Source organism: Aphelocoma coerulescens, chromosome 18 (genome assembly GCF_041296385.1).
Source record: "Aphelocoma coerulescens isolate FSJ_1873_10779 chromosome 18, UR_Acoe_1.0, whole genome shotgun sequence".
Lineage (NCBI taxonomy): Eukaryota > Metazoa > Chordata > Aves > Passeriformes > Corvidae > Aphelocoma > Aphelocoma coerulescens.
The window spans coordinates 8,087,706-8,107,832 of NC_091031.1; the positions used below are offsets into that span (position 1 = coordinate 8,087,706).

General features: G+C 60.4%; 1 protein-coding gene across 4 annotated transcripts; it reads right to left on the reverse strand.

Moving 5' to 3' along the window:
* Positions 1-456: 456 nt before the first annotated feature.
* Positions 457-20,127, reverse strand: RHBDF2 (rhomboid 5 homolog 2). Of its 4 annotated transcripts, XM_069032533.1 has the most exons (20): positions 20,043-20,126; positions 18,831-19,040; positions 10,618-10,712; positions 8,860-9,009; positions 8,665-8,771; positions 8,156-8,348; positions 7,872-8,084; positions 7,191-7,316; positions 6,716-6,849; positions 6,270-6,482; positions 6,016-6,127; positions 5,610-5,684; positions 5,094-5,255; positions 4,838-4,938; positions 4,331-4,394; positions 4,110-4,204; positions 3,813-3,888; positions 3,251-3,351; positions 2,880-3,033; positions 457-2,304 (listed from the first exon to the last, which is right to left on the reverse strand). In XM_069032533.1, the coding sequence occupies exons 4-20, from the start codon at positions 8,983-8,985 to the stop codon at positions 1,885-1,887; spliced, it is 2,472 nt and encodes an 823-aa protein (XP_068888634.1). In that variant the 5' UTR covers positions 8,986-9,009; positions 10,618-10,712; positions 18,831-19,040; positions 20,043-20,126; the 3' UTR covers positions 457-1,884. The 4 variants fall into 4 exon arrangements, with proteins under 4 accessions (XP_068888634.1, XP_068888632.1, XP_068888633.1 ...); XM_069032531.1 differs by lacking the exon at positions 18,831-19,040 and having other exon boundaries at positions 8,156-8,771; positions 20,043-20,127; XM_069032532.1 differs by lacking the exons at positions 10,618-10,712; positions 18,831-19,040; positions 20,043-20,126 and adding an exon at positions 9,651-9,690 and having other exon boundaries at positions 8,860-9,203.

The window sequence follows — 20,127 nt, forward strand, 5'->3', positions numbered from 1 at the left end:
TTGTTGGAAAGCAGCAAATAAAGATATGGTGGTGATTTTCTACACAGCCCATGTGTATTCCTGCCCTGCTTTGACCATGACCCCACCACGATGGCCGGAGGGAGGGCACCAGCTGGCATGAGGGGAGCAATCCAGCACCCCTTGGGGTACCTCAGCCTCAAGGGAGAAGGGGCAAATCCAACCTCAGGTCATTCAGTGAAGGGTGGGATAAAGGCAGGGGTGACTCTGCCCTCAGGCAGGATCAGGAGATTCCATGGATCCAAGTGTTTGGCTTCTCCTTCTGCTTGAGACCCTCCAAACCCTGTCTCCTCCCAGGGAGGGGTCTGAGTAGCACATCAGGGAAGCAGCCCCAGCTTGTCCTCCCTCCCTGCCACACTAGCCATCACCAAAAGAACCAGGAAAAAGTGCCACATCCCCACACCCAAGAAGGGAGAAGAAGCCTTGTGCATTTCATTAAATACAGGTAGAAATTTATTAAGGGGGGGGAAAAAACCCACAGCTTTTAAAAAAAGTATCAAAAAGAGACAAATGAGGTGAAGTGTCTGTCTTTGGCTGGAGCAGCAACTGGAGGGACAGAGTGGGGCTGAAAACTGGCCCAGGGTGGAGGGAGGGAGGGAGGAGGGAGGGATGGATGCAGATGTTCCTGGGCTCACTCAGCAAGTGGTTGTGGAGAGGGAGCCAAGCTCTCAGCCCTTGAATATTCACCCCAGGACATCCTAACTGGGGGATTCCCACCTGCCCCCACGTAAAGAGCACTGAGGCCTCCAGCACCAAAGCAACACATTTTAGGGGAGAGACAGCCTGGCACCAGCCTGGGTCCAAACCAGCCCAGAGGGGTCACCCGGACCCCAGGAAGGACCTGCCTTCGTGCCATGGCTGGTGGGAGGGAGGAGGAGATGCTGGGGAGAGCAGCCCAGGGCTGGGGGCAGGTGGGAATGTGCAGCCTCGGGCAGGGAAGAGGGAAGGTGACTGCCCCATCCTGCACTTCTCCATCTAAGCAGCACCACTGGAGGAAGGGAGGGCTACCTGGGTCTCCACGCTTTGAAAAAGGGAAAGGGGAAACAGCAGGGACTCAAGGCAGAAGGTGGGAGCACTGACAGCTTTTTGAGAGGTCTGTGGGCTCCAGAAGCAGCCACACAAGCCCCCCCAGGGGGGTTTTCTCCATGTCTGCCCCCCACCATGGCACTACAAACATGGCCCTTGCCGCTCCTCCCCTTCCAAAAAGGGAATTTCACTGAAATAAGGGAAAGAAAAGCCCCCTGTCCCAAGTCCTGCCTCTGCATCCAGTGAGGAGCCAGGTGGGAAGGCACAAGCCTCCTTGGGGGCCTCAGGGGGAAAAGGACTGACAAATATCTTTGGAGCTCAGCTCTGAACATCTTGAAGCCACGACAGAGACTCCGGGGAGCCCAAAGTGGGGAAACCCTGGGCCTAAAGAGCTGTGGATAAAAAAAAGTGCCCCTGCAAAAAGGGGGTTGTGTTCACAGTATGAGCTGCAGCACCTCAGGGCACCGAGGTGGGACAGGGCCCAGGCTGGAGACTTCAGCAACTTCACCCCAGGACTGGGAGTCCAGCCTGGCCATGGATACACCAAAATCCTGCTTCCCTCAGCCCTCTCCCCCCACAGGCAGCAGCTGGAGTCAGTCCCCAAAGCAGTTATGGCTTTCCAGCATCAGGAGGGAGCCCCAAAGGGGTTCAAGGCAGGGCTGGCTCAGCCCTCCATCCCCAGCATCGAGCAGAGGGTACCCCAAACCCACCATCCCTGAGGATGGAGCCACGCCTAGGGTCTGCCCCATCCCAGAGCAGCCACCATCATCTCCCACAGGCTGGGGAGGACCCATCCCATGGAAAACATGGCCTGTCCCAGCCCCGTCCCCGCCGGCGGGGTCAGTGCAGGACCTGCTCCAGCTCGTACTTCTCGCAGAACTTGCTGGTGAAGGGCAGGCAGGTGAGGTACTCCACCCAGCGCCAGTTCACAGGGTACACGTAGAGCCACACCACCAGCGAGGCAAAGAGCCCCACGAAGACCAGCAGGGACACGATGATCATGGCCCGCTTGCGGTACTTGTCCACCGTGCCGAAGGTGATGTAGGGCAGGAAGGCGAAGGACAGCAGGAGCCCGCTGAGGAAGCCGAAGAGGTGAGCGATGTTATCGATCCAGGGCAAGAGGCCGCAGATGAAGAGGAAGAGGACGATGCCAAAGAGGTTGAGGAAGGCTTTCCAGGGTTTCTCCAGCACTTGCCAGCTCTGGAAGAGCTCCACGAAGAGGCAGGCCAGCAAGCCGAACTGGGACCCGGCAGGGCCCACCTGCAGGGATGGGGGAAGTCAGGGCTGGACACTGTGTCACCCCAGACAAACCCCATGTCCCCAAGGGATCAGCTCCTCCCCTAGCAAAGCGCGTTTGGCTCCTGTGTCCCTGTGCAGGATCCTGTATGGGGCTCAGGGGTGGGAGCCCTGGCACGAGGGGATGAGGAGGGGAGTGGGGTGGTGCTGTTTTGGCAGAGCTGCTACTTTCTGTGACTCAGCAGCCAGACAGCATCACCCCCTCCCAGACCACAGCCCCATCCTGGCACACCCCTGGGGGGATTAGGGCCCTTGGCATGATCTCATTTAAAGCCCGACAGGGTTTGGCTGGCAGCAGATTAGCCATCTGCCTGCCCGGGGACCCAGCACGCTCACGGACACGTGGTGACGTGACACACATGGCATGTGCCAACGCCACACGTGGGGCAGGGACACCCCCTCCCCCTCTCCCTAGCCAGGGGGTGAGAATCTATGCTCCAGCCCCTTTCCCAAACCCCTGCCAGGATGGGGATGGAGAGCGGTGTCCTTTGGTCCCTGGGGAGCTGGCTGGATTTGGGACAGTGCCCCCCAACCCTCACCTCTGCCCTGTAGGGCAGGAAGATGGCACTGGCCAGGTTGCCCGTGATGCCACTGAGGATGAAGATGATGGAGATGCGATGCCAGCCTGCCAGCTTCTCCAGGTCCCGCAGCACCGTCATCTGGAACGTCACCGACACCAGGCAGTGGATGATGCTGGGGGACAGACCCTGTGTTAGAGACCCCTGCCCATGCATGGGTGCATGTCCCACCCACTGCCCTGGGGCATGAGGCAGCTCCCAAAACACTCTCCACTGAAGGCACATGCCGCTGTAGTCTGGGAGTGCCCTTCCCTCTTCTCTCCCACCCCATCCCAGTGGACACTCCAGTCCCCAGTTCCCCCATCCCTGGGGATATGGGGGCTGCGGCTCACCCGGCGTGCAGGAACAGGGACAGCCACAGGCGGTAGAACTGGTCAGGGACCTCCGGGTTGAGGAAGGGCAGGAGCCCACAGACCTCGTCCAGGCAGTGCACCTGCAAAGGCAGCAGGGTTGTCCCCAGAGCCACAGGGAGCAAAGAATGGGGCACAGGGATGGGTTGCCAATGATGCCATGTGCTGTAAGGGGATTCTGGATGGAGTGGGGCACCTGATGCTGCCCTGGTGCTGGAAAAGGAGCAGCTGAGCACCCCCAGTCCTCCAGGAGATGCTGAAGGGCTCTTTTCCTGCCTGGAACGTGCCTTTCTCAAGGACACCAGTGCTGCCCAGGTGAGGCTAGTTCAAGCCTGACATTTCTTGCTGCCCCACACCAGCAAGGTGAGCACAGCAGCAGGAGCCCAGCCAACAGCTGGGCACGTCCCTGCACTTTGCATCGCCCCTGCTCATGCCCATCCCAACCACGTCCCATTCCTGGCAGGATACTGATGCCCTTTGGCATCAACATGGCTGCTAGCATTGCATCCCACATGCCCTGCCATGCCTCCCTGGCCCTGCTCACCTGCGAGCAGAGCGTTGCCTCCTCGTGGAAGTAGCCGTGCATGAAGTCGCAGTACTCCCGCGTGGTGATCTCACAGCTGGCAGGGGGCAGGAGGGGGCTCGCTGGGGGCAGGGCACGCTCAGGACACCCCTGAGCATCCCCCTCTGCTCCCAGCCTGCTGCCACCATGCTTCCCATCCCTCAAGGCTCCCTAACCTCCCTCTCCCCCCCAGGCACAGCTGTGGACACTGATGGGACGACACGGGGCAGGAGGGCAGAGGGGGGAGCCAAGCCAGGCACGCCCTTTGCCACGACCCACCTGCCCTTGGTGCCGATGCAGCAGGGCCTGCCCTTGATCTGGCAGTCCAGGTGGGCGAAGCCCGTGTGGTTGGTTTTGGTCTCGTAAGTGCAGATCTAGAAGCAGGAGGGAGAGGAGCCCCGGTCAGGGTCCGGCCCCAGGCTGTCCCTGCAGCCCCCTGCCCGGCCCATTGCCACTGCCCACCGTGGAGTCACCAGCTGATGGTGGCACCGGGCTCTTACCGGCCACTTGGTGATGTCGTCTGGCCACACATGGGGGGGGTTGGATGCTGGCTCCTCACACGTCCTGGTGGGAGGAGGGGGATGAGTTGGGTGGGTCCGCCCAACACATCCCCCCTGCAGACCCATAACCCCCTCAGGCACAGACAGCTCTGGGACCTGCCCTGATCCTGCCCACAACACCCCACAGCAGCTCCTTCTGCAGGTGAACTGTGCAGAACTCAGAGCTGTTGGACAGCCCCACCAATGCCCACGGATGCTCCCATCCCAGCAGGACAGGGACAAGCACAACGCAACAGCATCACCTGCTGCTGCCTGTGTTTAGAACAGGCCCCACCCTCAGGTTTCCCCACTGATTTCCTCTTCTTTATCACTCTCCTACAGTGTGTAAAACCCCCTATTCCCTTAGATAGAGGATTCAAGGCATCCAAGCTGAAAATGCAGCCCCCTGTGCTGTGTCCCACACATGGCCAGGTGACTGGGCCACCTCCACCCAGCTGCCACTCCTACCTGGGGTCCTGGTGGCACACAGCCCCTGAGCTCCGCTTCTCTCCCGAGCCCATGGCTGGTGCGTTGCTGCCCGGCCACTTGATGAACGTTGCCAGCGTCTCCTGCAGGGAGCACGGAGAGACTGAGGATGCGGCAGGGAATGCACGGCTCTGACCCCGCACACGTCCTGCCCTGGCGCAGTGCAGGGCCGAGATGGTTTCCCCCCCTTCCCCAGGGATCCCCAGCCCTTCCCGGTGCCCACGGCAGGGGCACGCACCGAGCAGTCCTGCGGCAGGGTCTGGATGCAGCCGGAGTTGTCGTTCTGGACGCAGCAGCCGGAGCCACGCTCCCGGTCCCGCTCGCGCTGGATGAGCCGCTCCACCTGCCGATCCTTCCGGATGCAGGGGGAGAACTTGGCTCCCAGGTGGATCAAGTCAATCTGGGAGGGAGGTGCCAGTCAAGGGGATGCTTTATCTGTGCACCTCCCTTCCCTGCAGCCATGCCCAGGGAGAGCTCAGCAGGGCAAGGGGGTCTCCACAGGCAATAGACAAAGGTCTCTGTTATCCTGGGGAATAACAGAGGGGGAAGGGGATGGGGTGGGAAGGGGATGGGGTCTCTTCTGACCATCCCAGTGGGATGGGGACCCAGGGGCCCAGGACAGCAGGCTGGAGTGAGATGGTTAATCTCTCACCCCTGAGGAGAGGAGCACCTCAGAGAACCCCCTCAGCTCAGGGCAGGGGGAGCAGAGGGCAGAGCCTGAGGCTGGGGGCCAAGGCTCTGGCAGGGTCCTTACTGAGCTGGGCCCGATCCAGAAGTTTTCCTGCTGGATGTACTTGACACTCTCGTAGACACCCTTGTTCCTCAGCACCTGCCGAGAGAGGCCAGGGTCAGCTCCCACTGAAGGGATGGGTGCTGAGGGGATGCACCCCTGTCTCCCTCCACTCAGGAGGGGCTGAGCAGCCCCTTCATCCGAGGGGAAGGGCTGCTGGGTCCCACCAGCAAGGCAGGACAGGGGAACAGCTCTGCTCCCACCACATATTCCGCTGCAACACGGTGCTGCTCGTCCCCCTGCCCTGGCTATTTCACAGAGCCTCTCAAACGCTGGAGCCCCCCAAGGTGCTCCCAGTCCTTGCAGGGAGCATGACACCATGGGACACTGGTGGTCACAGTCCCCCCAGAAAGATGGCTCTTAAACTTACTAACTCTGTCGTCACGTGCTGGGCAAAGCCGATGGGGGCGATGCCGTAGGTGCCGATGACCAGCAGGGTGATGAGGATGTGGACAAAGGTGATCCAGTACGTGAAATACGGCCTGGAGGGGACAGGACCCAAAACTGGAGCTGCTCAAAGATGGCTGGGCAAAGGGACACTGCAGTCCCCCAAGCCCTGATCCCCAAGCATTGAGGGGGACACACATCTGGGGTGGGGTGTCCTGTGCCATCGGTGCCCCTCACCGGTGGCTGTCGGTGATCTCCAGCTGGGACTGCACGATGCTGCTCAGGCTGCGCCGGTACGTCCTGTTCAGCCACTTGCCCACCACCCCCAGCCCGTAGTAGCGTTTCTTGCGGTCGAAGGCGAAGTGCTTCACTTTGGAAGTGATGCGCCTGCCCCGCCGCGGGGCCGGGCCCGTGCCGCTGGACACCGAAGCGAGCCGGACACCCTCCTGCCTGCGGAGAGAGGAGGAACCCATCACGCCTGCCAAAAAGGACCAGCTGAGAAACACCCCATGGCCACAGCCCTGAGGATGCCCTGAGATGAGGCTCTGAGCACCTCCTGGTTCCATTCTCCCAGGAGCTTGCTGGAAGGGCCCTGCGGCAGGGATGGCTGGGGACATCGTCCTGCCTGCAGCAGGGCACCTGGGCAGCCTCAGGGGCAGCACCTGCTGAGGGCTGGTACTCACGGGGTGGGCTGCTCCACCTCAGGGGACACCCTGGCATCCTCTGCCACCTGGTGCATGCGTAAGTACGTGGCTGACAGAGGCGGTGACTCGAAGACGTCATCGGGCATGGAGTACGTCTCATCGTGCATGCCCATCTGGAAGGAGGATGGATACGTGTCCTTGGATAGGTGTAACGGGTCAGAAGGCTCCCCCTGACCGAGCATCCCCCTGGGGAGGGGGAGAGGGTGATCCCCAATGACATCCCACTAACGGCTCATCACAGGGTGTGAAATGTGCCCACGATGGCAACATCATTCCCTGTCACACCCAAGGGCCATCACTGAGACTGGGGCACAGCAGCCACCCATGCCTCTGATGCTACTGGGTGAAGTGCCAACACAGAGGTCCTTGTGAGAGCCCTGCTCCACACCCAGCCCTCTGTGCAGGGCGCTGGGACACGCCCCAGCTCCAGCAGCCAGCATGGAATGTCACTTGCCTTACTGAAGAAGGATGAGTCCAGGGTATCAGCAGCATCCACCATGTCCTCGTCCATGAAGCTGGGGTACAGGAAGCTCCTCTTGCTCCTTTGCTTGGGAGCCAGTGGCTCCAGGACAGAGCGTCCCTTTGGTAGCACAAGCAAATGAAGGTAAGCAACCAGAAGCCCCTCAGCTTTTGCAGCACTGAGGGTTTCTCAGAACTTCCCTCCCCAAACCCAAGTGGCAAGGATTCAATCCCAATCAGTTGGCATAGCCCCTTGTGTGGGGAGGAACTGGCAGAAGATGTTGCCTTTAGATCCTTGGAATCTGCACTGGACCATGGCCACGTTAGTCAGCATGACAAGTGACCTCTGAATTAGTCTGCTCTCAGATCCACAAACCTATCCCCAAGGTTTGCCCAGGGCTCCTCAGGAGCAAGAAAATTGCTGGAGAGGCTTCCTCACTCCTCAGCAATGGAACCCAGAAGTTGTTTTTCCTCACGTTGTCCAATTTTCACCAAAAACTTCTACTTTTAAGTAGAGCTCAGGTTAAAAACACCAATCTCCCCCCTCAATCCCACCCTGGAGAGACAGCAGTCTCCATGCAAAGCAAAAAGCCAGAAAGCAAAGATGATGGGTGAAGGACAGAACTGAAACCCAGCTCAGGAAGAAGATGATCCTCTCCATTCTCCCAAAACTCACACGGAGAAGGGCTGCGGCCGCTTTGAAGCTCATGTGGGCGACAGACTCTCTCTTCCTGCGTGGCAGGCGGCCGTAGCCCGAGCGGATGCTGTTGAAGGACGCCAAGGAGACAACGCCAGGGGTGAGCGGGGGCAGGACATGGTGGGGTGTGTGGGGACGGTCAGTCTCGTCAGGATGGCGGAAGGGACGGCCCCTGGCCAGGGGGTCCACGATCTGGGGGAAGGAAGAGGTGTGAGTGCCAGGAGGGCAGAGCTGGGAGTGGGACCCTTCACCCCAAGTTTTACCTTGGGCATCTTGGCGGGCTTGGGTGACTCGGTGGCTTGGAAGGAGGGCCCCTCCTGGCTGGGCAGCTCCATGTCACGATAGGCAGGCTTCAGCTTGCCGTACCTCATGCTGCAGTGCTGCAGGCTCTTGCGCTGCCACTGCTGCCGATTCCCCTCCCAGTCGCTGCTGACGCCGAACCACTGCGCTGTGCCCCTGCACACACGGTGGGAACACTTGTCACACAGCTGGTCCCCCACCCCAGGTACCACCTTTTCACCCTCTGGCAGGCAGCTGGGCTTGGGGTGTCTCAGCCTAGCCTGCAGCAGGACAGTTTTGACCCAGCTATGGGTCAAAGGGAAGTGGAGGAAAGTGATTCTTGCACTCCCTTCTGAGACACGATTCTCCAGCCCCACCCCAAGTGGGGGGTACCCAGGAGTACCACTGGGTACTCCTCTGCCAGTACCCACAACGTCCTGACACGGCCCCCTCCGAGTGACCCAGCCACGGCTGGAGCCCACCCTGCCCTCACTTGCGGATGCTCTGGGACAGGGAAGTCTGCCGGCGGAAGCCGGGCCGGCGCTCCAGGCGGGGCTCCTGCAGGCTCTTGCTCTTGCGGTAGATGGGCACCTTGGAGGGCTGGAGGGCAGAGCAGGGCATTAGGGACAGGATGGCACCTGGCAGCCCCCCAAACCCAGCGTGGGACTGATGCAGCTCCATCGCTCACCTCCTTGCGGGCACCATCCTCCTCCGCCTCCCGGGGCGGGATGACGATGGAGAGGTTGGGGGGCTTCTTGCTCTGCAGGCGGCTGCTGCTGGAGCGGCTGCCCCCGTTCTTGTCCCCGGCTGACATCTTGGGCCGGTGGTGGTCGGCAGGCTGGGAGAGCAGGGAGTCAGCCAGAAGGGCAGAAATATTCCCCCAGGAGCTCGAGGAAAGGCTGGGTCCCAGCAGGAGATGGGGTGTCACCAGTGGGATGCCACCAGACTGAGCCCCCTGTGTCCCTGGCTGTGCTGGTGAGACCTTGCCGTCGTGAGCCCAGCTGCTGCATCCCCAAAACCCACATTCCATCCCTGAATTTGGATGGACAGGAAGGCTTACATTAACCAGTGCCAGTCCCTCGAGGTCACCAACACCACCCCGTCACCTGCTGGGAGTAGGGCAGGGATGGCAACAGTGACCAGGTCAGAGCATCCCCCCCATCCCAGCACATGCCTGTGGGACACCCAGGTTTCATGCCCTGCCAGGATGAGCCTGACCATCAGGCCTTGGAAATATTGCCTTAGAAGTATGAGGGATCCCAGTAAGCCCTGGCCAGGCCTGTGGCTCACAGCTGCAGCACACAGAAACACCAGCCCTCCCAGTTTGGCAAGGGAGCCAAGGGGAGATTGCAGGGGGTGTCTCCTCTTGCCTGGGCAGGGTGGGAAGGGAGGGGACACAGCCAGGCAGGGGACACACAAAGCCTGAAAACACCTGATCCACATCCCCACATGCACCACAGCTCCCACATGGACATGGACCTGCCATGTGTTGGGGTGCCCCAAGTAGGGGAGATGCAGGACATTCTCTTCTGGCATGTGCATGTGCACATCAGGCTGGGAGACTGAATCCTCCCTGGCACCACGTGCAAGGAGGGGGAAGCTTAACAGCCAAGACGTGGTTAATTCCTCAAGAAATCCCCTCCCGAGGGTCCCCACAGCCGGCTCTACCAGGCAGGGCTTTGCAGGAGAAGTAATTCCATCTGAGTGCAAGAGAACAAGGCCCAGATCCTATTAGGGACTACAAGAGCAATCAAAAGGGAGGCACAGCCCTCTCTGACCTCTTCTCATCCACCTTGGCCATGTGCCAATTCCCCAGGGACTGACACAGGCCTCATGAACATCTCTTGTCCCCCAGGACTGCCATGGCCATGGGAATGGTGTCACCTGCCACGTTTGCACAGTGCCACTGGCTGCAAAATGCCAGCTGGATCCACAGGCCTGGCTCCTCTCCCTGCCCAAGATCCCAATGACCAGACCCCTACAGCTATGCTCTCCTTAGGCAACGTCACTTGAGCAACCAGCTGAGTGACTGAGGTCCCACCAGCCCCCTCTGCAACAGGATCCCATTGGCAGCCCATTCCCAAAGCAAGAGTCAGGGACAGGGACACTTTTGCAGCTCCCTCAGCACTTGGGAGTCCTGAACACAACCCTCCCCTTAGACCCCACCACAAGCAAAGCCTGGCTTTAGGAGCATGGGGTGCCCAAGGGATCAGCTTCATGGGATGCAGGAGTCCAGAACCAGCTCCCCAGGGATAGGAAAGCCTGGAGCTGGCAGCACGAGCTGGAACTGCTGCCCTCCATCAGCTCCTGGGCCATGTGATAGTCTTCTGCTCCTGCATTAAAATGGGAGCTGGGCTCCCTCTCCAGCATCAAAGCTGGGAGCAATCAACTCCCAAATTTCCCCTGGGGGCTCAGCCAGTGTTGGTCCCCACGAGGGTCTCCTCACCTCATAAGAGTGACAGGGATCCTGCGCAGTGATGGCAAACACCCACGGCAGCCTTCCTCTGCCTCCGTCCTTCACGCACGGGAGCCAAATTCCTCCTGTGGGGAGAGGCTGCGATGAAAAACCACGCATGGGAAAGCAGGCAAGGGCTGCAGGAGCATCCCAGGAGAGGTAGAGCTGAGCTCAGTGCTCCCTCGAGCTTGGGGACAGGGCTGCAGGTGGCTGGACACCAGGGACAGAGATCAGCGGCTGGCACAGGGCAGCAGGAGGAGGAAAAGCCCCCATTTAGAGCAATGCTCCGTGGCAGGGAACAGCATGGCGCAGGCGGGGAGTTTTCTCCTGCTGCTGCCAGGCAAAGCTCTCAGGAAGCGAGACACCCAGGAAGAGCAGGCACGGAACATGAGTGCCTCGCTGGGTATTTCATAGCTGCTAAACTGGGAGAGTGCCAGCCCCAGCAAGCAAAACCTTCCATCCCACTGGGGAGCTGGAGACTCTGTTTGTTTTCCTCCCAGGGCAGCCAGCAATGAGCCTGAGATGCCAGCTGCTCTGGAGAGCTGGGAATGGGAACACGCTGGGGTCAGAGCAATCCCTGGGGCACCCTCAGCCTTCTCCAGCTCTGGGGATTGGCTCTGAGTGGTGAGAGCCAGAAGCACAGAAACTGGAGCCAAACTCTTACACAGCCCCACTTTTACACGCCCATCCCAAAATCCCATCCCCAACTGCCCCCATCACACCCCAGACAGCCCCAGATCTCTGTGCTTCCCAGCAAAGCAGGTTTGCAGCACCTCTAAAATCCTGGTCTCGCTTCCCACACAGGGGGGGTGGAGGGCTGGACCGGCCTCCTCCGAGGTGACTCAGTCCTGGGAGAGCTGGCACAGCCCGGCGGGCACCTGCTGTCCAGTCACGGTCACGCGGCGCGGCCGGAGCACTTGCCACGGCTCTGTGCATCGGCACATTCGGCATTGAGCGGGAGGGGGAGGAGGTCAGCAGCCCCCCAGGGCTCAAGGCTCCTTTGCCACACAGGCTGGAGGCAGCATCCACCCCCCAAGCACAGATCCTGAGCCACCAGTAGCCTTATCCCGTGCCAGGCGGAGAAATCCCCAGTGGATGGTGCTGGGAAGGCGTTTTCCAGCTCACCACGTGCTTGGTGCTGGCGCCCAAGCCCTCTGGAGTGCTCAGTGTGAGAACGGGCCAGACGGCACCTCCATCCAGACACAGCCTGCCACAAGCCTGGCCCTCCAAGATCCGCACAGCCCCAGGTCCCTGTCACCCCCCAGCCCCGGCACGGAGGGCTCTGCCACCAGGAGCACGGCTCCCTGCCCGGCAGCCCTGGCATCAGCCGCCCCATCACAGGGCACAGCTCGGCTGCGGGCTCCCAGGGAGCCTCAGCCCAGTCCTTGGACACTCAGGGTGGATGTGGTGGCTTTGTCCTGGGGGCAGAAAAGGGAAGTGAGAGGCGACGTGCGGAGCTGACACGGCGGGCATGGCTGAGTGCATGGCCTGGTGTGGGGACAAGGCGGGTCACAGCAGTGGGGGGTGAAAAACATGGGACTTGGCAGCCACAAGCATGTCCTGAGCTTGGTAGGAGCTGTGCTTTGGGCTGGAAGAAGGGTCCTGAGGGCAGCATGGTGTCACTTCAGGCTGAAAAAGATCTCCATGCACTGGGGCTGCTGCCACTGCTGACCCACAGGGAATGATATATGGGCAGGGCATGGAGGAGGGAACCCTGCTCTGGCTGATAAGAAGAGATCCTCCACTACCACCATCTCCCCTCCCAAAGCTCTTGACCACTGAAGGTCACCATCCAGCAGCGAGAGACACAGCCTGTGCTCCAACAGCAGCAGGGGGGTGAAGGCACCACCCTCTCCCAAGAGGGCAGATGTGTTGGGGTCACTGGGGAGCAACTGGGACGAGGTTTGAGCCTTCAACCAGAAAAGGCACAGGAAGGTGACCAGGGCTGGCTCCCAGCCCCAGGGTGAATCACAATAAGCACTGACCCGAGGAAGCACACCCAAGGAAGAAAGTGATGGAAAAAGTGATGGGGTTCATACAAGGCATCACTGCAGGACACACTGGGATGGTCCAAGCAACACATAGGGACCATCAGCAAGGCCAGGTGAGCAGAACTGGGACAGCCAAGCACAACCATTGCACCAGACAGAGACAACCCTGCAGAGCAGCCCTGGTTGGAGGGGGGTGCATGCAGTGGGTTCATGGATACTTGGAGAAGGATCGGGATCTCTCTCCCCGAGCTTGTTGGCACTGGGGGAAGGGACATTACTGGAATAACAATGTCTCAGGCTGGCACAGCTCAGCTGGAGGAGAAAGCAGCTCTGAGCCACCCAAGGGTGTGGGGCAGGGAGTGGGACCCCCACGAGCACCCATCACACCCATCACCCTGAGCACGACGAGCCCCAGCTCCTCCTCTCCATAGGGCAGTGAGAAAGGGGCCAGCAATGCCACAGAGCCCCCAAACACCCCCGCAGCCTCCGCTGGCACCCAAGAGCCCATCAGGCAGAGCTGCTGCTGCTGCCCATAAATGATTCACGAGCGCGTTAAAGACCTCTCAAGGCTGGAGCCGCGTTAAAAGGTGCTCCCAGTTATTAAGAGCTCCGGACGGGAAACTCAGTTGGTGCAACTGCTCTGAGCTTCGAGCTCCCGCACTCACACACCCGAGCAGAGACCCAGCACCGTCCCCGCTTCTGCTCCCTTTCAAAAAGCTTCTTACCATTCTCCAGTCTCAAGTTTCAGAGCTGGAATCTGGAGAGAAGCAGCCGAGCACAAGCAGCTCTTGAAATAAAAACATATTATTGGGGGGGGGAAAAAGGAAAAACACTCCAATTTTTCCCGCACGTGTCCCAACCCTGTCACAACGGAACCGGGTGGCAAAACTGCAAGATGCGGGGTTTCGCTCTGAGTCTCGAGAGAGAGGCCCTCCGTGCTCCCGAGGGTTTGCTAGCTGCCCTCTCCCTTATCACTGAGCCACATGGCCAGCACGGCACCCACAGGGCCTTAAATCCACATCTCCGTGGCGGCAGCGGTGCGCAGATCGGGTACGGATGAGCGCGGGGATGCCGTCCTGTCCCCGGGCTGCACGGGCAGCAAGCACACGCCTCACCCACGCCACCATCGACAACATCCTCTCCCATTTTCCTCCGTCGGGAAGGCCATTGGGCAATGGCAGCAGGTTTGCTGAGCCCGGGCGAGCTGGGAACACGGCACGCCCCAGGAGGAAGGAAAGCGGCCGGGGAGATAGAGCACGGCGGGCGAGCGGGCGGGGGGGCTGCGCTGGCCCCGCTGATAAAGGCGAGCCCTGCCCGCGGGGAGGGACACGGGGACACGGAGGGAGCGGGGCCACTCGCACCACTGCACACAGCAGCCTGGGCTGGGCTTCCCCGCTGCGAGGGCTGGAGGGCCGGGAACGTGGCCCCGCAGTCCCCGGCAGTCCTGGGTGACGCCATCCCCATCGGCGTGCAGAGGGAAGGATTTGCCTGCCATGCCTGGGAGCGGGTGGAAGGAGCCGTGTGGAGGATTTCCCACACCCCAGCCACTGCCCCTTTCCCACTCTCGTTAATTTTTACCAGTGCAACAACCCCCACCCACCCCAGCAGAGCAAAACCCAAAGGCTTCCCAGCCTGCTGGGGTGGGCGGCAAGTCCCGGTGGGCTGGGGTCCCTCTGTGCCACTGGCCACCCACCCCACACCTCCCCACTTCCCTGGGGTCCACGCACCCTCACGGCACAACCACCCCACCCAGGCAGCGCTGCACAAAGCCATTCTCTGCTTCCTGCAAAGGCACGCCGGCGTGGTGGGTGCTGCTGGAGGGGCTGTGGCTGCACAAGGGGACCCCCAGCCCTCAGGTCCCTTCCTCAGGCTGGAGCCCAAGCCAAGTGAGGAACGTGCACGTGGAGACTTTGAGTCACCCCAACGGCTTCAGGGAGAGCAAAGGGCCAAAGTCTCCACTGGGAGCGAGGAAAGTGCAGCAGTGAACGTGCAGAGGGGTTGGCTACTCCACAGGCAGTGTCACAGCACTCTCCAGACACAAGGAAAGCTCTTTTTCTTTTTTCCCCAGCCTACCAGGATTGATTTAACTTGGTTTCATCTGAGAACTGATTAATTACTCACATCTACTCTGATTATTAGCTTGGCTTAAACACAGAGTGCACAGACATGATGATGCAAGTGCTTCAGCCCTGGCTGCACCTTCTGGAAGGGGCTGAGGGGTCCCAGGTCGGTATTTACCTGAGGGAAGGGGACAGCCTGCCTGCAGGCCATGTGCCTGCCATCCCCGTGCTGTAGGTCATTACTGAGCTCACTCTCACTTCCCTCCTCGAAGCCAAATTCTTGGTTTGAAAGGTCAGTGGGGCTGGAGGGAACATTCTCTGGTTCTCCTCCTGAACACTCATTCTGCCAGCAGCTCTTGGTGCCAGGGCTCTGGCTGGGCTTGCAGACTTCCCCAGTCCCCCGCTGCCTGTTTCAGAGCACACCGAGCCACCCAGAGCAGCTCAGGGCTGGTAGAAATGCCCCATATTTACAGAGGGTTCCCTTGCCCTGAGCTCTGACCATCCCCACGCTGTGTGGGACGCAGCAGTGGGAGGTGGTGCTCAGCCCTGGGCAGGAATTCAGCTCATCCCAGGGACAAGCTGGGCCCTGGGCTGGTGGCAGGACGAGCCCCCTCAGCTGCAGCTCCCTATCTCTAGGAACAGACTCCTTATCCCAACACAGCCATTCCAAGGCTGTGTACAAAGTGCTGCTCGCCCTAATAGCCCCTGTGCAAAGGGGGAGCCCTGGGTGGACACCAGCAGCCTCCTTCTTTCCCATTCCAGGGCCAGCAGCTCCCTGAGGAGAGGGGAAAAGGACCTTGTGGTATCCCTTTGGGCTGTGGATGGTGACACCTCTGCTGGCAGGGGGCTGTCCCCCAGACACCCCATTAAGTCTCGGTGCTCCCCTGGGCCCAGGACAACTGGGGGAAGCTGCTCCTCCCTCCTCCTCCCAACCAGCAGCAGCTGAGCGTGGGTGGGCCACTCCTCGGCTTCCTTCCTTCCACTCCTGATTGCAGGAGGCCTGAAGCACCCAGACCCACACCCTGCAGAGGAAAGCCCGACTGGGAACTGCTCCTCCCCATCCAACAGGGCGCAACCCTGGCACAGGGAATCCTACACTCACTGGTACCTATGGAATGCTCTTCCCACCACAGCATCTCCGTGGACCTGTGCCAGCCAGGCACTTTGCAGCCTCTCAGCTGCCAGGAGCCAGAGATGGGGTCTCCCCAACCATTTTCATCCTCCTTCTGCCTGCTATCCCATCCCTGGGATGCTGCACCCACAGGGAAGCCACGCAGCTCAGCGCAGGGGCTGGAGAGGCTGGTTTTTAAGGAGCCATCTCCATGTCCTCCCCAGGAGAGCTTGGACTGGGTTAAGTCACCACATACAGGAGGTGACTGGTTATGGGATCACCCTTGGAAAAGCCATATATGACAACAGCACGGTGCCAGCCCTGGTGACACTCCCCTGCTCGTTCCATGGAGGAGCTGAGACATGGCAATGCCGAGCACTGGGGATTCACCGCGGTTGCCCACGGGCACAGAGTGCAGCCTTTGGGCTCACATGTAGCTCCCAGCCCTGCCCCAGCGTTCCCGCAGGCTGGCAAATTACAGGAATAATCAGATCCCCAGCACAAGCTGCAGCATGACACACGGGGAGTGAAGCCAGACCATAGCGTGGGAGGGGGCACTGGCACACTGGGCATCTTGGGGGACACTGGGCACATCTCTTCTGCCCCGAGTGGGTCTGTCAGACCAGAGGAATTACATCAGGAATACATGAGGAAATATTACTTTTAAGCAATAAATCAATCAGACACAAGCCAACAGAGGCTGCTCAAAGGAGGGCTCCATTGCCCTGGGAGCTGCAGCAGCCGAAATGGGTGCCTGCAGATGGGAGGAGTGGTCCTGTGGGATGGCTGTAAGGCAGGAGCATCCACTGAGTGACCACACACCACCAATCTGAATGGGTTCTCATAGGGCTGGGCATCCAGCACAGAGACCGTGTGCCCTCCACACCACTGGGCTTCTTCCTCCCATCCAATGTCAGCAGCTTGGGAAAAGGCCAAGGAGCATCCCTGGGCACTGTCCTGCTCCCTCCTGTCCTGTGTCCCACTGCAGCCTCTGGCAGCACAGCATCAAGTGGGTTGGTTTGCACCTGCACTGGCCCCTGCTCAAGGCACAGCCACAGCATCAATCCTGCTCTTGTGGCTGCACAAGCTGTCCCCCAGGTGACAAGCTGTGGTTTCCCTGGACACCTCTGTGCTTTCTGACTCATTTGTGGAGTTTCAGAAGTGGGGAAACTGAGGCACCACAACACAGTAAGGCTCCCTGCCTCCCCACCCCGCTGCTGCTCCACAGGCAGGGCGCTGGTTCCTTCTCCATCGAAGTCCACACAGCTCTCCCAGTTTGAGTTCCTGGAGGACGAGGGTGGAGGGGGAAGCTCTCACATGCAAATCCCATAAATATTTGCTGCCCTGCCCTCCCAGAGCAGTTATTTGGGGTTGCCCCTGCCCTGTGCTCAGCTAATGTGATCAGCACCCCACAGTGCTTGACCTTGGGGTGCGAGTCCCAAGGACGAGGGGCACACAAGGGTGCTGTGTGGTTGGCAAGCAGAGGGCAGGGTCGGTCTGGAGTCCTCCTTGGGTCCATCCTCCACCCTAAATGCCTCATTAAGAGAGCAACCACCAAACAGCTGCTTTTTTGCTGTTTTGTTTTTTTTTTAAGTAACAGGGATTAAGTGGGGAAAAGGGGTACCAGGGCCAAGGGTTTCCTCCATGCCCGCCAGCACACACAGAGCTTTCCATGCTGACTCAGAGGCCAGGAAATGACCTTAACTCAAAGCACTGCATGCTCCCAAAATGACCACAACTCCTGGATCCCTGTAATTAAAAGGGACTGTGCCCACCTCCGCTGGGAGCTTGTTGTGTTATCAGACATCTCACCGCTCGGCAGGACAGCGGAAACCAAAAGTCATTAGATAAAAAGCCCCTTAAGAGGAGAGTTCATGATCCCATCACTTGTGGGCTCATAGAGATTTAAGTAATTAATTTTCAGCCTTCACTAATTGACTTGTTCAGTGCTGAGCCTCTGACAGCACCAAGCCTGCACTGGCTCCTCTGGCTCAGGTCCCTGCGGGGTTCCCAATGCCCATGGGAAATATGGAAATGCCTCACGAGCCCCACGTTGGTCTGGGCAGCTCTGCAACTCCCCCACCAGCTGGTTCTCCATCCATCACCTGTCTCCTGCTTTCTTTGGTAATGAGCACTGTTCTGATTCCTGGCTTGTCCCAAGGGCTGTTTTCAGCTCAAGAACAACCTAAGGGAAGGAATAAGGATGTATTTGGGGGATCCTTCAGCTTCACTGTAAACAGCAGCAGCATCTAAGAACAAAACACGGACCCAGAGGACAGCCACATGCTCGTCTTTCATCCCAGCCCAGACAAACACAGCCCACATTCCCCAGCTCCCCCAGTGAGTCCCTTCCCCACCGGATTCACGCCCCCACGCTCTGCATCCCCAGCTCCGAGCTGCTCTCCCGGCATCCACAGGCATCTATTGTTCCTGCTGCCGGCGCTCTCACACTGAGCGCTCACACGTGCACCTGAGAGCAACACCGGGCTCCGCCCCGTCTCGCAGAATTTACATCAGGGCTCAGCTGTGGTGTCAAACCCCACTCTGTGGTTTGCCCTTTCTCACTCCGGGGCTTGCAGCACCTCCAGGTGTCCCAGCGCAGCTGCGGCGGTGCCAGAGAACCCCCACGACAGGGAAGTGGTAGACGGTCACCTGCTTTATAGCAAATGGGAGCAGGGCTGGCAGAAGCCGCCCTCCACATGAGCAAGCAGCGAAAGGCGCTGATCACCCCATTAATTGCATAGGAGCTGGGAAAGGCAGAGCCCAGGTGCAGCAGCTGGGAGCCCAGGGAGCCACATGTGAAGCCAGTGCTGACGAGGGTAGCAGAGGCAGCTCTGGTTTCTCCCAGGCTCAGCTGCAGTTGAACTCTCCAGCTCATTTTGGAGGTGGGACAATTCCAAGCTGGTTATTTCCCACTTGGGAAAAAGGCAGGAGGCAAAGGATGCTGCTTCAGAGGGCACAATGGAGTGAGCTGAGTGGGCAGCATTTCCTTGCCCAGGACAGCCATGGCACTGTGGTAGGATGCGCTCCCCAGTTCCCCACCTGGGTTGGAGGCTGTGTGCCCAGGACAGCAGCAGTATGATGAGTTCACCCTGGAAATCCCCAGGAGCAACCATCCGGGGACTGGGAACGTGCAGGCAGGAGAATGTCCTGGCTCCTCGTGGCGAGAAGGATGACGCCACGCTGGGGAAGAAGGCGGACACTTCCTCTTGCCACAGCGGTGACAATGCAGCCTCTCAGGTCCCCTTCTCCCTGCAGAACGTAGGCATGGGGAGCTGAGCGAGAGCTGCAGGGTCTCACATCACCGCGGGCACCATGACCTGGCTGCAGGAAGCCTGGAGGGATGGCCTCTGCCCAGTCCTGCTGGCCTGGCAGCAAGACAGGGCACGACGGGGTAGAGCTCAGCCTCACCCCTCTGTCCCAAACCTGGAGGACCAACAGCAAAAATCCAACTGACTAAAACATTCACGCACAGCATCCCTCTGCTCCCGGCGGGATGTACACACAGACGGAAGATGACCCGACCCCCCTGCTCTGTAAGGGTTTTGTTCGCCTGCGGAGGGCTGGTGGCAGCACTCGCCACTCCAGGCAGCACGTGCGAGCGTCCCAGAGCCCTTAACCAAACCTCAAACCAGCTACAACAACAAAGCCCCGGCGGGCGGGAGGGCAGGCAGATGCTCGGGGTCAGGGACCCGGCACCCCCCGCTGCCCACTTGCCCTCGCCCGCGGCGTCGAGGCGCTGCTGCTCCTGAAGGGCGCTGCCTGCCCCGCTCACCTGGGGAGGGGGAAAACCAGCAAACACAAACAAAAACCACCCGCCCGCCTGGTTATCGGGCCATCGGCGCCAGAAAGTAGGTTAGAGCTTTCCTCCCTGCCTCGGCCGGGGAGCGGGCAGGGTTTTCCCTCCGGCCGGGTCACCCACTTCCCCCTGTGATGGAGAGGAGGAGGAGGAAGAGCCCGGCCCCCGCCATCCGTCCGGGTGCCCGCCCCGGAGGCGCCGGGCACGGCCCCGGGCAGGGGGATCCGCGCCGCGCCCCCCGCCCCGCAAAGGGTCTGGGGTGGGCAGGGGCAGGGCCCAGCCAGCCCCGAGGGGCCAGGGCCGAGCCGGGCCGGGCGGGAGGCGCGGGGCGGAGGAGGAAGCTGGCGGGACGCGGCGCTCACAAAGCAGCAACAAACCGGGCGGTCACAGAAAGAAGCGGCGCGGAGGCAGCGGGACCCCCGCCCCGCTCTGCTCCCCTCCTCGGCCCCGCTCACCTCGGCCCGGTCCCGGTCCTGGCGCCGGTGCCACTCGCGGTCCCGGTCCCGGTCCCGCGGCAGCCGCCGCCGCCGCCTCCACCTG

Coding starts and splice junctions, on each gene's coding strand:
- RHBDF2 (XM_069032531.1), bottom strand. Junction 5,256..5,609: donor TCTGGATCGGGCCCAGCTCA/GTAAGGACCCTG, acceptor CCTCCCTCCCAG/ATTGACTTGATCCACCTGGG. Junction 4,395..4,837: donor GTGTGCCACCAGGACCCCAG/GTAGGAGTGGCA, acceptor TCCTCCCACCAG/GACGTGTGAGGAGCCAGCAT.